The sequence below is a fragment of the Hirundo rustica genome, chromosome 1 (assembly GCF_015227805.2).
Source record: "Hirundo rustica isolate bHirRus1 chromosome 1, bHirRus1.pri.v3, whole genome shotgun sequence".
Classification (NCBI taxonomy): Eukaryota; Metazoa; Chordata; class Aves; order Passeriformes; family Hirundinidae; genus Hirundo; species Hirundo rustica.
The window spans coordinates 112,762,211-112,776,181 of NC_053450.1; the positions used below are offsets into that span (position 1 = coordinate 112,762,211).

The 13,971-nt window shown below is 39.4% G+C and overlaps 1 protein-coding gene across 5 annotated transcripts in view; it reads left to right on the forward strand.

Annotated features, from left to right (window-relative positions):
* Positions 1 to 10,600, forward strand: part of CPNE4 (copine 4) — a 235,802-nt gene extending 225,202 nt beyond the window's left edge. For all 5 annotated transcript variants that reach the window (XM_040060835.2, XM_040060843.2, XM_040060859.2 and 2 more), the window contains 3 exons: positions 310 to 443; positions 2,905 to 3,141; positions 10,002 to 10,600. In XM_040060835.2, the coding sequence (XP_039916769.1) occupies positions 310 to 443; positions 2,905 to 3,141; positions 10,002 to 10,133 (503 nt within the window). In that variant the 3' untranslated portion in view covers positions 10,134 to 10,600. The remainder of the gene's footprint in view (positions 1 to 309; positions 444 to 2,904; positions 3,142 to 10,001) is intronic.
* Positions 10,601 to 13,971: the final 3,371 nt, after the last annotated feature.

Consider the following 13,971-nt stretch of genomic DNA (forward strand, 5'->3'; position numbering starts at 1 on the left):
CTATCATAATCTTAAACCAAGAAGAATGGGAGCTATGGCATTGCAAGCTCATACCTGAAAAGTAGACATTAAAAGCCGCTGGGAAGGAGAAGCATGGTATAATGAATTATATATTAAAAACTAGATTCAAGGCAGCTAGAGACAGATCATGGAAATAATCTGAAGCTGCTAGTCCTTGCTAATCACGTAGTATTTTAAATTTGTTCATTAAGAACCCCCCTTTCATTTACATTTTAAACAAGCCTGATATTGGCAATGTGCTACAATTTTTTGTTTGTTTGCTTGGGTTTCTTTGGTTTTTCATGCTAGGAATACAAGGAGTTGTGGAGGCTTATCAGAGCTGCCTTCCCAAGCTGCAGCTGTATGGACCGACAAACATTGCTCCTATCATCCAGAAAGTGGCAAAATCTGCATCAGAGGAGACCAACACCAAGGAGGCCTCGGTAAGGGAAATAACCTGTGTTTGCCTTTTTTCCTTGTTTTATGATGGATATCTTGGAAGCCATCAAAACAAAGCCTTTTAATGGATATTGTGCCTTCAGAGTTTTCATTAACTGCCTTCAGAGAAGGCAGATTAAACCTGTGCCAGATGGAAAAGTGTATCCAGTCTTCATAGCTTTGATTGTCACAGCTTTAAACTCTTTCTCCCCTGATCTGTTTCCTGCTTTTAGGGCTGTTTTACTGTAGCACACCCAGTTCTTCACTGTGGAAATAGAAACAGCACTACTAAGGTTACAAAATTTGAGCATTGAAGCCCTAAAAGTCTTGGTTGTACCAGGAGATGAGTTCAATTATTCCCTACTCAGAATACCCAATTTTGTATCTCCTGCAGAGGATGTACTAAAAGCTTCCTGTTCACCTAGGAGACTTTTCCAACTATTCATTTGAAAATGTTAAGATTTCAGCTTCTTATTACTGATGAAGGAATTTGTGCCTTTTAGAAACTGGAAGACAGGTCTGTTAGCCTGCACCTGATAAAAATCCCAGGACAGATTTGGCTAAAAGATTTACACATAGTGTTACCCTGGTTTTTCTGAGTTTCTTTATTAGCCTTTTGATTTTCATAAATGGAGTCAGATCTTTTAGTTACTGTAGAATATTAGAGCAGTTTTCTACCTTTCCCACAGAAGTAATATAAACAAATCCTTTGTTTTTCATTCTCTATCTTTTGTTTCCATATTTCTAACCTGAAAACAATTGTAACTGACAATTCGTCTGGCCACTGAGGCTGAGGGGTGGAAACCCCAAAAAGCCAATCTTCTGCTAGACCCACAAATGTATAAAAAGTAAAAGAATAAACAAAGGGGCTCTCTTCTCTCCGCTCTTTCAGCTGGGAGCTGGATCAGAAGAACCTCTGCGAAAATCTCTTGTCTGTGTGTGATTTCTTTGTGTGTCTCAGTGACACGCAGAGATCATGTTTTAAATGTGTACGCCTTTGAGATGCATTAAGTTTATCTTCATCCTGCCATGAAGTCAGAATGGGAGAAAGGGAGAACAAGAGAAATGGAGGGAATATATGAGTGAGTAGATCTGAGCCATTTACAAGAGCAGTGCTATAAAGGAGTAAAGGATGTAAGAGGGACATTGTGCAGACTGCATGTGCATGTGTGCAGCATGGAAAGTGCCTAAGTACAGACCAGAGCTGTGCATTGGCATGTGCCTCATCACCTAGCCTAGAGCTTTCTCCAAGCTTTCTTCAAGTGTTGGGCCTTTTTTAAGGCCTATTAGGGCAGCAGTTACCAAATACGAGTTTGTGAGTCTGGGCTTGTCACTGATACTTACAAGAGCAGGTCGTGACAGAACAAAGGCTAATGGCTTCAAACTGAAAGAGGACAACTTTAGATTAGATATTAGAAAAATACTCTTTACTGTGAAAGTGGTGAGGCACTGGAACTCCAGGCTGCCTGGAGAAGCTAAGGTTACCCCATCCCTGGAAGTGTTCAAGGACAGGTTGGATGGAGCTCTGAGCAACCTGGTCTAGTGGAAGGTGTCCCTGCCTCATCATTTGTTCAGCCTAGATGATCTTTAAGGTCCCTTCCAGTCAAAACCCTTATATGATTCTATGACTGCACTGTTGTTTCCAAAACCTTGATAGTATTTAGGGTCCCAGTCCTAAAATTAGGAATTGCTATGTTTGAATTTCCATACCCACCTACTTTTGAGGTGGCTCACTCTATTCCCAGTGTTGTTTCTGATCTAATACACCCTACTGCATAAATGTCTTCATTCTATACCTAAGTTGCTTTCTTTCTATCTGAAAAACAATTTATAGTATGAATGCGCAAGATGAAATTTTCTCCCTGCATGTTTTGTTTTTTTCGTGGCAGGACAAGATGATTGGAACACTTCGAGTTTATACCACTGTATATACATAGATATTACTGATGTTTAGTGTGTTAGTATTGGTATCGCTCATGCAGAATGAACAATTCCTATGATTTGTTCATTTTTCCTATTAATGTACATTTGTAAAATTACTTCATCCGCCTAACAATTCATAAGGCATCCAAGTAAGGGCATCTCTTCACCATTACCAAGTAAAGAAATGTCATAGGTCATGATCCTAGTTCAGTGGGATTTGGAGTTTTGGGAAAGAAGTGACAAGCTCACCAAATTGCTTGCTGTCCTCTGGAGAATGAGAAAACCTCTCTTTGGGGCTCTGTATGAAGAATATGAAGATGGATGCTTTGCTCTCTTCAGGGACCCCATTACTCTGCAAAGGAGAAATTAATAGCTGAGGAGCTTGGAATGGAAAATTCTATATAGTCAATATAAAGGCTCTTTTTAAAAAGGTCCAGGAGTGAGTTACCCGAAGCACTTTTATACTTTTTAACTTAAAAGGTTAAGCAGCTTCGGAATATTAACTAATGATATTATTTTTCACTTCTTGTCCAACAACTTCAGCAATATTTCATCTTGCTGATCCTGACGGATGGCGTCATCACAGACATGGCTGACACCAGAGAGGCCATCGTCCACGCCTCTCACCTCCCCATGTCAGTCATCATCGTCGGGGTGGGCAACGCTGATTTTAGTGACATGCAGATGCTGGATGGTGATGATGGCATCCTGAGATCTCCCAAGGGCGAGCCTGTGCTTCGAGACATTGTCCAGTTTGTGCCATTTAGGAACTTCAAACATGTAAGCTGATTTTTCCATCCTTGCCACAAAAGGGTGAATGGGTATAGTGAATGATTCATGAGGCTGGGCTTAACTTTGCATATGCATGAAGTGTTGAATAAGTCTATGGCATTATTGTGTCAGAAACAGTGGGAAAAAAGGGAATCAGAAAGCAATGTGCTCCATTAGTGAGTTGGAAAGGCTGGGAAAGGAAGATGAAGCAGTATCCATGTGCCTTTTGTGGTGACAGTCCTTGCTTCCATTTTCTCCCTCATTTTATTTGGTTACTTTCCCTGACTAATTTTTCATGGTGTCTGTTTTGCACTCTATTTTGCATCTGTTCTATTTGGACTACTGTATTCTGCTTTCCATTCTTTCATTTTCAGAGGCAGATGAAATGGCTTTGAATTTGTCCTCACAGTGTTCCCCAGGAAGCTGTATCTTTACTGAAGTTTGGTCCCCAAGTTCTCAAATGCAGGGCTGTCCACCCACAGCAACTTGGTTGTGTCCAAACCTTTTCCAAAACTCTTTACAATAACACAGGCAAGAAAGTGGCATTACTGAGAGCTTCCCTCTGCCCTGAGCCAGCTGTTCCTGACTGAGGCCACTGTGGTGTAGAAGACACTCTGTAGGAAAGAAAGGAACAGAACCAGCATTAAATTGCCAAATCTAAAGTAAAGCTCATGAACTTTTCCTCTCAGTCATCTGCCCTACGTGGTACCATCTGTTCCAGGGACTTTTCAGCAGCAGGGTAGGCACAGCGTTCACCAGCAGAAGGGGCTTTCCCACACACAAAAGGGGTTTTTCAGAGCCCTTTTCCTCCCTATGGAGGCATGCATTATGTTCCTCTGCAACGCTGATCCCATCCCTTTCCTTCCCTTTTTCCATCTTTCTCTCCCTTCTTTCCTCTCACTTCTGTTACTTACTGAACCATTTACTTGGTTCTCCAGGCTGGTTTTTTTCTCTGTCTCGGAAGGATATACTCAGTATTTGATTTGAGAATTTCTTTATCTCACAGTGCAACTGACTCATTCTCCTCATGAGATTGCTCTTTTTAATCTGCTCCCATATGCTAGAGATCCTTAGATTTGGATATGTCACAGCCAAGTTCTCAACTCTGGGCTGGTTTTGAGCTGGATATGGGTTTGCACTGCTTATATTTCTTTTTTAATTTAGCTTCTCTTTTAGTTTTTCTGGAATTTTTGTCACCACAAGAGCTTTTCTTTCCTGTTTGCTACTTCCAAAATACCTTCATTTTTCTCTTTGCAAGGGGTGTTCTTTTTTTCTCATTTCAAAATGCAGTTTTGCAATATTTGCCTTAGATCTAGACACACATCTTACTTTCACAAACTCCACTGAGGAGCAAGACAAACAAACTTGTTCCTCTTTTCCTTCTAGCTTTATGTAAGCCATGGACGCACACAGGAGGGAAAACTCACCTTACGCTATTAGTTTGGTGCCACCACGCCAAAGAGCTGCAGATTGACTACTGAGTTGTAGACATGCACATTTCTGTGCTGACAGGAGCACACAGTCACCTACCTACCTGCTGAATCAAAGTATGAGCACAACCAGCTCACAGCTTGTGATTCCTTCAGCACATAATCACAAGTGTTGCACTGTAGTCATTGGAAAAGTGTCCAGAGCTGAGTTATTTATGGGCTAGTGGGAGAGGTTCTTTTAATTAGGTGAAAAAATGTTTCTGCAAGGAACTGGCAAAGCCAGCTACATTTGTTATTTTTAGTTTCACTTTGTGTTTTGTAATAAAGCCAAAATAATTTTGGATTTAATAGATGAATGCTGACAGTTGCCGTTCTAGGCTCTAAATACATTGTTCCCCTGGTGTTAACTTGCAACTGAACTCGTGGCATTGTTATTGTCAGCACTGGACAGATGACAAGCATATATTCTTTTTTAGCTGATTTAGATTAACTTCCCCAGTACTGGAAGAGGAAAGCTATCTTTATGTATTCTTCTTGTTAAATAGTGATATTTTTCTCCCTGTTTCAGCAGCAAAGATAATATAGGTATAGAGATAGATTTGTATTTGCTCTATCAGAAAAGTTAATATATCTTATGCAACTTGGTATTTAGTCTGTTTATTGCCATCTTTCAGCTTTTCAACAAAGATCAGTGTAATGGATGAGTGCTCATAAAAATAGCCACTTCTGACTGAATTTCTTTATTGTCATATCCCAAATAATCTCTCTTTCTCAACAAAGTGACATTCACAGCCTCCTTGCTTACTTAGCACAAACAAAAGACCATACATCAGCTAGTGAAATAATTTTCCATGGGAGAAATGAGTGTGATGTTTTGATTCAAACTTATTTTTCCCCACAGAGGAAATGCAGATTTAACTCAATTGGGAGATTTTTGTCAGATCAGTTCTGAACAAACACAAGAATTTACATACATCAGCATATTACTTTTGACAGCTTTAAGCAAAATGCATATTTAGGTAAAAATCCCATTCCTTTTGACAATGTACCTTGTTTTAATTTATTAAGTAGGAAAAAAAAAAAAAAAGCTGAAGGATCTTTTTAGGAAGATGAAAAATCTGTAAGGCTTATAGGTTCTTCTGATAAATCAAGTATTTACGTATTCCAAAATCCACATTATATCTATTAATGACAGAAGGAGAGAAGAAAATTATATATGTGAGCATTTCTTTTTTGTTTTGCTGAAAGAGTAAACCAAATTTCTCTTGGAGTCAACCCAAGCAATATTTTTTTTTCATTACTTCTATTCTCAGGTCAGCTTGGAACTCGAAATCTCATATCTATTCAAAGAGATCAAAAATGATCCATGCAAAGCCTTCCCCTTTGAGAAAATGAAAGGGGAGGGAGAAGGAAGTTGTAAAAATAACCCATAGAACGAATCCCTTTTATTTTATAAGTTTGACTTCAGAGAAGGTTCTGAGCCTGCACAGCACTCATACAGGCATTTAACACATTTCAATCAGTTATTCACATACCTAAAATCTTATACCCACATCAATGTTTTACTGGCTTAAGACTCAGTGTAGGCAGCGGGCTCTGTTATAGGGGCTCATGATACAGTGCAGCAGAAGTACTTCAGTAAAACATCTAAGCTTTTTCTCTCTCTTTAAGGAATATCTTCGAAGCCATCAAAAGAATAATAGCAACTGTAGTGACTCTTGGCAAATCCTGTAGTTGTAGAGGCTTGATAAAATCAAGGTAACCATTAACACTTTAAAAAGGTCCCATTGTATAGTCGGTGACATATGCCATTCACTAAAGGGAAACATAAAAAACAAAGGAAACATATTTTCCCTGAATCTAAGTGACTTTTTTCTCTCTATAATCATCACCACCCCAGTAAAGTGAGTGTCCTTCACCTGAAACTGTAGAACAGTGATGCTCCATCACTGAAACACAATTGAAGAAAATCATCTGCCTCAATCCATTCACAGTCATATCTTAAGAAGTGAAATTTTCTGCCTTTGGGATGTATGATATATTTACTGGACACAGATCTGATGCCATGAGTAGGTTGTATTCCATTCTGCATTGTATTTAATCACAAAGGTTAACAGCTGTGACTTCATAACATACATTACAAAGGAGTGTGGAAAGCACAGCTCGTAACCACTGCAAGGAGCAATGTTTTGCACTGTGCATCGTAGTTAAAGGTTAAGCATTGTGAAGATACAGAACTGAACCGACAGTCATTTGTAACACACGCCAATTATGGGATCACAGGGGATTATTTTCCTACTGCTGACTGATCTGATTGTTGTGTATCAGCTATCAATTGAGAACTATTCATTTTGAGGAGCTTATTGTTAGAATGCTCTTCAAGCAGCAGAGAGAACAGTAGAGTAAAACAGTAATTTAATGTCTCATCTGTGTTAAAGACCCAGCAAAGGTAATCCTTACATAACACTGATGAACTAGGTCTGTGCTTTATCTTAGAAGTTAATGAGTTTAATTCTCACTTATAAAAATGCTGCTTTGCACCATCTGATCCAGAAATGAGAGTGCTTTACCACCACAAAAACTATGTAAGGTACAGGTGGTCCAAACCATCAGAGAGGAAACCAACCCCAAGCCTGTTTTTAGGATGTTCCCTGCCAGAAAGAGCCCCAGGGTGAAGAGATATCACTGGCATGATGAAACTCAATAAAGCAACAGTTGCCCATGCTCAGACTGAAGCACTGAGCCAATCCAGCTATCCCAGGGCAACCCTGTGTGGGGCACACATTGCCTATGAGCCTGTGGGCACAGTAAATGGTTTTGCTCAAACCTCAATTGAAGGCTTTTCAGTTGAGGACTCCTGAAGTGGCAGTGGTTCAGCTGTGCCTCTGAGCCCTGACAGAGCCTGTTCCGAAGGGCTCACCCTTCGTTCAGGAGGAATGGATGTGGCTTCAGAAGAGAGAAGTGGCGGAGGAAGGATGATGCACAGCAGTGAGTGCTGTTGACCCAAAGTTCAGAACGTGAACTACACAGATCCAGAGAATCTGATGCCAAGGCTCCTGCCCAGCATTTTTAAAGACAGAGCAGAGTGACGTTTCCTGATTGCTATGGCTTGTGTGTGCAGTGCTGGCTCAGGGCTCTTCTCCAAGTCCCTGTTTTTTCTTGTGTAGGGTTGTATTTTTGGTAAAATAGCACAGAGACAGGCTAAGGTATGTACAGCTTTGACACACTGGGAAGGAAATTTAAAAACCAGTAATTTTCAATAGCATTGTAGATATCAGCCATTTGTGTGATTCCAAGGGGTATTTTCTGATTATTTTAGTTGGAACTATGTTACCCTGGTTTTTCTGAGTTTTTTATTAGCCTTTTGATTTTCATAAATGGAGTCAGATCTTTTAGTTACTGTAGAATATTAGAGCAGTTCTTCTACCTTTCCCACAGAAGTAATATAAACAAATCCTTTGTTTTTCATTCTTTGTCCTTTGTTTGCATATTTCTAACCTGAAAACAATTATAACTGACAATTCGTCTAGCCACTGAGGCTGAGGGGTGGAAACCCCAAAAAGCCAATCTTCTGCTAGACCCACAAATGTATAAAAGTAAAAGAATAAACAAAGGGGTCTCTTCTCTCCGCTCTTTCAGCTGCGAGCTGGATCAGAGGAACCTCTGCGAAAATCTCTTGTCTGCGTGTGATTGCTTTGTGTGTCTCGGTGACAGAACTACATTAATTTTAAGGTCCCTTCCAACCCAAATCATTCCATGATTCTATAAAACAGGTTTAGGCAAATTGGGACAACTCTGGAAAACCATGCATTTCACTTTTCAGGATTGAAATGAATGGGTTCTGTTACTGTATAACACCTTAGAACACTCGCTGTACAGTCACATCAAATATGCTCTGTGCATTGCCAGTTTGTTCTTGCAGAAATATTCCAGGCTTTTTTGGCTGCACAAATATTTTGGTATAAATGTCACAGTAGGGAAATAGCAGTTAATTTTATTTGTTATTAATCCCATATGTGAGTCAAAATACAAAAATACAGGAAAAAAACCCCAAAACAACAACAAAAAAACCTCTCTTTCTGGTTCTACTAGCATTATCTTTTTGTTTGATACTGGAATTTCTAACAGCCTGAGGTTTTCTTCACCCTTGGATTAGCCTGCCGACAAATGGTTTACCCTTTACTTTCTACATAAACCAAATTTTAAGACTGTAAGGAGAAGGATGCCACCCCACAAAAATGAGCAGGTCCAAAAACAGTCAATATAACTGCTTTGCGACATGGTAGGTTTGAAACTTGGCTGATAACAATATGGACAATGAGGAGGAAGGGGTTCATTAATTTGGGAAAAAGTACTTGGTATGCAGAAGTGTGATCCAGCCGCAGGTTGAATTCCCATGCATCATCTGAGCTGCAGTCTGCACTGGAGATAAATACATCAATTTAAACCTCTCAAAATGAAATTTAAGTGTTTGCATTTTTGCTGCATTTTTGTGGTGGGATCAAAGGGAACACAACCAAGCAGGCTGGTTCCGGAGCACTTGGAACCAGTTCCACCCAAACACTTAGAAACAAGAAAATCCAAAACATGGGGCGAGAGGGTGCATGGAGTACAGTTTTGTCACTGCTGAATTCAGGGCCTGAGGAATATCCATGCAGCACACACAGGTAATGGTTGCCCACAAAACATCCACAGGCCCCTCTGTTTAAAATGAAGCATTGTCAGAGGTGAGGCAGCAACTCTGTGTTGTTGATGGAGGGCAGGGTTTCTCACTGCATTGAGGGGAGCCCTCCTCTCTGCCTGGGGTAAAAGCCACCGGCCATCCCTATATCCATCTCTACCTTTTAGGGTCATCAGTTCTTAAGTCTGGTTGATAGTGCCCATTTTTACGTTGCAGGAAGAGCTTTAAAGTCTCCACCAAGCCTTGAAGATTTCTGGTAACCATGGTTTAATTCCAGTTTTTTTTAAAGCATTTTTTTATTGAATTATAAACATTCCCAGCCATTAAAATACCATGCCAGATTCTGAAGAGCAGAAAGGTGATGAAGGCATCGCTTTCACAGTTTTGTCCATTCATGTTCAGCTTGGAGCTCTGCAGGGCTCCTTGCTGAACACTGATGAATGAAGTCTTTGCAGCTTTTTATTGTGATATGGGGCTCTCCCAGAGTGCAGGGAAGTTCAGTTAGCCTGAACTTAAAATAGTCCAAATGGACCTGAAGTCACACAGAGCACTTTTGGCTTTAGTGTACTTTTAGGCAGCTATAGCCTAAACTGACTCATGAGTTTCCAGCCATAGTGTGATTCACTTTAAGTCTTTTTAGCCTTCCATTTCTGTACCATACTTCCTCCCTTGATCTCATGGCACCAATGCCTCTAAAACTCATGGCACTTCTAGCAGAGAGCCAGGTTAATGCTTATGTTTTCTACCATTTCCTGCAGGCATCCCCAGCTGCTCTAGCAAAAAGCGTTTTGGCTGAAGTTCCAAACCAAGTCGTGGACTATTACAATGGCAAAGGGATAAAACCAAAATGTATGTCAGAGTACGAGTCTTCCAGGACACTAGCTCCATGAACCTGCCTGCACTCTTTTACAAAATTAAAAAAGAAAAATGCTACTGTCTACAACTACTGTATTTAAAAAAAGGAAACAAAAAATAGCACGTTTTGGTGATTTTTAACTAACCCTTTTTTTATTTTCTTTTTTTTTTGCATGTGTAGCCTAAAGGCTTAAATCTGTTAAGCAGCTGTATTGTTGAAAACTTTTTATGGGGAAAAAAATCCAGGAAAAAAAAAAAAAGTGAACTCTTTACATTACAGCATGTTGCCTTGAAATAAAAAGTTATCTGTATCTGGTTTTTATACAGGTTTGTTGAAATTTTGCTAAATTTCTTATATTTACACTGTAAAGCATTTTGAAATATTTACTGAGAGTCGATAGCCAAAATGTCTTTGGTTTAATCTGCTATGAACTGAGAAATTTTTCAAAATGGCAGATGCATGAACTGTATTTTGCATGTTTAAAATAAAAACAACACAGTTTTGCAGTTGTCTTTATTTCTCTCTCTGCCACAATAGCTGCCTGCTTTCAACTTCCATATTCCAAGGGAAGGGTAATAAAGTATTTCAAGAGACACCTGACCCAAAGCATGGGCATTTCTAAAGTTAGCACCTTATAACATGGACACCCATAAGAAGCCCACTCAGTCTGTGGCCTGAGTAGTAATTTTTCAAAAGCCTGACAAATCCAGCTGTTGCAAAGTGTTCAGACCATAGAAAGAGATCTGAAAAGAGCTCTGAGTTGGGGAGCATGATCCATCAGAACTGCATGTCTTAAAACATGCCTACTTAATCCAAACAATCTGGCTGGCTTTCAAACAGGATGTATTTTGGTTATCCAAATTTATAATCTCTTCTGTTTGGGAATTCTTGTTTCATTTGTGTTTTTAAATCTCACACGCAGAATCAAACTCCATGTGGCACATTTTCCAAATAAAATTTTGCACAGCCTGGTTTTGTGACAAGCAGTGACTTGTAACTTCATCCTCACACAGATTACCTGTGTGATAGAACTGTTTTTTACCAAAAGACTATTGAAACAACTTTAAAAAAAAAAAAAAAAAAAAAAAAAAAAAAAAGGAGGATACACAAGAACAGAATGGCGGTGGATTGCACTTTCCATTGAAATATTTATGTATGTAAGTGAAGAAATTGGATCAGATTTAGATTTTAGATTTATTCCTTGTGTTTGAAAGATGACTTGTTAAAAACTAAGGAGAAAATTTGATAAAAAATAATCTATGTGGGATTGTCCAAAAGGCACAAATTTGGATGAGCTGTACTCCCACTGAATTGAAAACATTCTTGTTGCTAGTTCCTGAAAAAGCTGTTTGGGGCCAGTGCTGAATATTTTGGAAAACTTCCCCTGTGAACAAGGGGTTTTGGTTAAGATATACATATTTTTAAATGAGTTTGCAGGTAATTCTCCTTTAGAGGTAACTTCCATAGGATCAGCTTTGATTGATGATTTTGTACTCTTGAAGGCAGTGGGATAGCCAAGATGCATGGGGCTGCCTCCCCAGCACATTCAGTTCTGCCCCATCTCTATCCTTTAGTGCCATAATTCACACTTGCTTGCAAAGATTTCTTCAGCTGATCAGATACTGAGAAGCAGCCAGTATTACTTGGTCATGGGTATAAACTGCCTGGAGATGTCCAAACTGATGGATCTCAAATCCACTTTTCCATGTAATGGCTGACACTTCATTTGAGAGCTTACCCTGGTCAGGCTGCACATCTCTCCCACTGTGGGTGTGTTTCACCTGGAAGCTACTGTGATCTCCCCTTACATGTCATACACCATTCTGCCAATGACTCTTAATTCTTACATACAACACCTCTAGTTTCTTATTCCCACTTCTCCCCTATTTTCTTTCCTTCCCTATTCTCAGGAGGAGTGTTTTCTAGCTGTTAAAGCACAGGACTGAAAAACCAGTGCCTCCGTGAGTTCTTTCCTCCTCCAGTATCTCATTTTGTTTTCTTGCCCAAGATTTTCATATGTTCTGCACCTTAGATTCCTCATCTGTAAAAGGAAGGTCACTGTCATGTATCATAAATATCTCTCAATAGTACTGGGAGACTTTAATACCTGAAAAGTGATTTGAGATCCTTCCTCACAGGCATGATGGTGCTCTCACCATGTAAAGAGTATTACATTACCCTGGGACCTGCATTAAGGGATGTCATGTACAACTGAGGAGAAGTTCGGCCTTTTCTTTATCATTTGCCAGGCTGAATAAAAGAAAGCTTTCAGCAAGAAAAATTAGGAATCAGATAAATTGTTCTTCTGGTGTGTGTGATCTTTGACTAATTTTTGACGTGTTAATGGTTACACAGAATTGGGCGGTTACAGCTCTTCATTTCCAAAGGTGTTACGAGGTGCTTCTATAATGTGGCATCACGTAAAATGCAGAGATCAACAGGCCATTGTATGCTGAGCTATATAAACCATCAGTCATTTTAAATGTGTGTACATGGTCTATATGTGTCTTTAATACCCCAGCTGCTGCAGATCTTTCTGTTTACTTCACACAATCCTGATTATAAATGCTCTCTATTTAAAAACAAATCATTATCAGTGGTTGATATAAGCCAGCAATTCTCTAGCAGCCCTCAAGTATTTGGAAGATACCTTCATGGTATTGAAAAATTAAATGGAAATCTCCTTTAGTCTGTACAGATCTCAGCATGTAAGACAAACACATAATAGTGTGGTGAGTTGGTGTAGGATGCACAAAAGACAAAACTGGCCATATGGTAAAGGCTTACTAATGAGGCATTGGATGTTATTTTCATTGCTCCAAGCTACTCTCTGCAATAAAATACTGTGGACTTTGTGCAGGGTAACCTCATTAAATATATGAATATATCTCTGAAATGGGATATTTTTCTCCTGTTTTATCTACTTATGGTTTTAGCAAGGCCATTCTGCCTTTAGGCTGAACTGCCATCAATTTCTCCTGCAGATTTTTTATGCAAATTTAAACTTCTACTGCCTTTTGATGGATCATTTTAAATTCTGAAAACTGCTTTAAAATAAATTACACCTTGTCCTTTTGGGATAACCAATGATCTAAAATATATTCTCTGCCAACTACAACCCTGCCTTCCTTTTTATCTCAAATCCAATTCAGAAACCAAAAAAGTCACAGAAAACTCCTATTAGCCCAAAATACATTAACATCTATAATTCTTGAGCCAGATACTGGGATTTTTAGTTTGCAGGGGAAACTAAGTTCACAAGAGATTTGAAAACAGCACTAATACACTGCTAAGTGCTTATTACCCTAAGATAAAACCTCTCCATATGAAGATTTTACCATGATGAACAATGTAGTGCTCTACTTTTTTTTTTTTTTAAACTTTATTTACAGGAAGTGCCATTTTTACCACAAGAAAAACAGTCTATAGCACCACCTGTCCTCCTTCACAGAGGTCTTACTTGTATCTGCAGTCCTGAGCTGAGGAGCTACACTATACCAGAGGCAATTTCAGCAATTAGAGAGTTATATGAATGATAATAGTCAGCCCAGCTGCATGTTTGCTTGCAGCATTCACTGCAAAACATCAGCTGACTGCACTCCCACTGCCTATTTTTTATTTTTTCCAATTTCATGGCAAAGTTGGAGAGATCCCCCGAACTGATCGGGTGAAACGCAGGAGACCTCTCCTGTGAAGGCTGACAGTTCAAAAGTGGTGTTCCCCCTTCCTGCAGTTCCAAGGACGACCCAAGGCAGCAGACTGGATGGGAAAGGGTTTTGTAAATGGGTTCTCCTCCTTTCCTCCAAAAAAAAAAAAGTGTTAGCCATTTCCACTGCTGTGCAGAAAGCCTTTTACTGCTGTGCCCAGGAGGC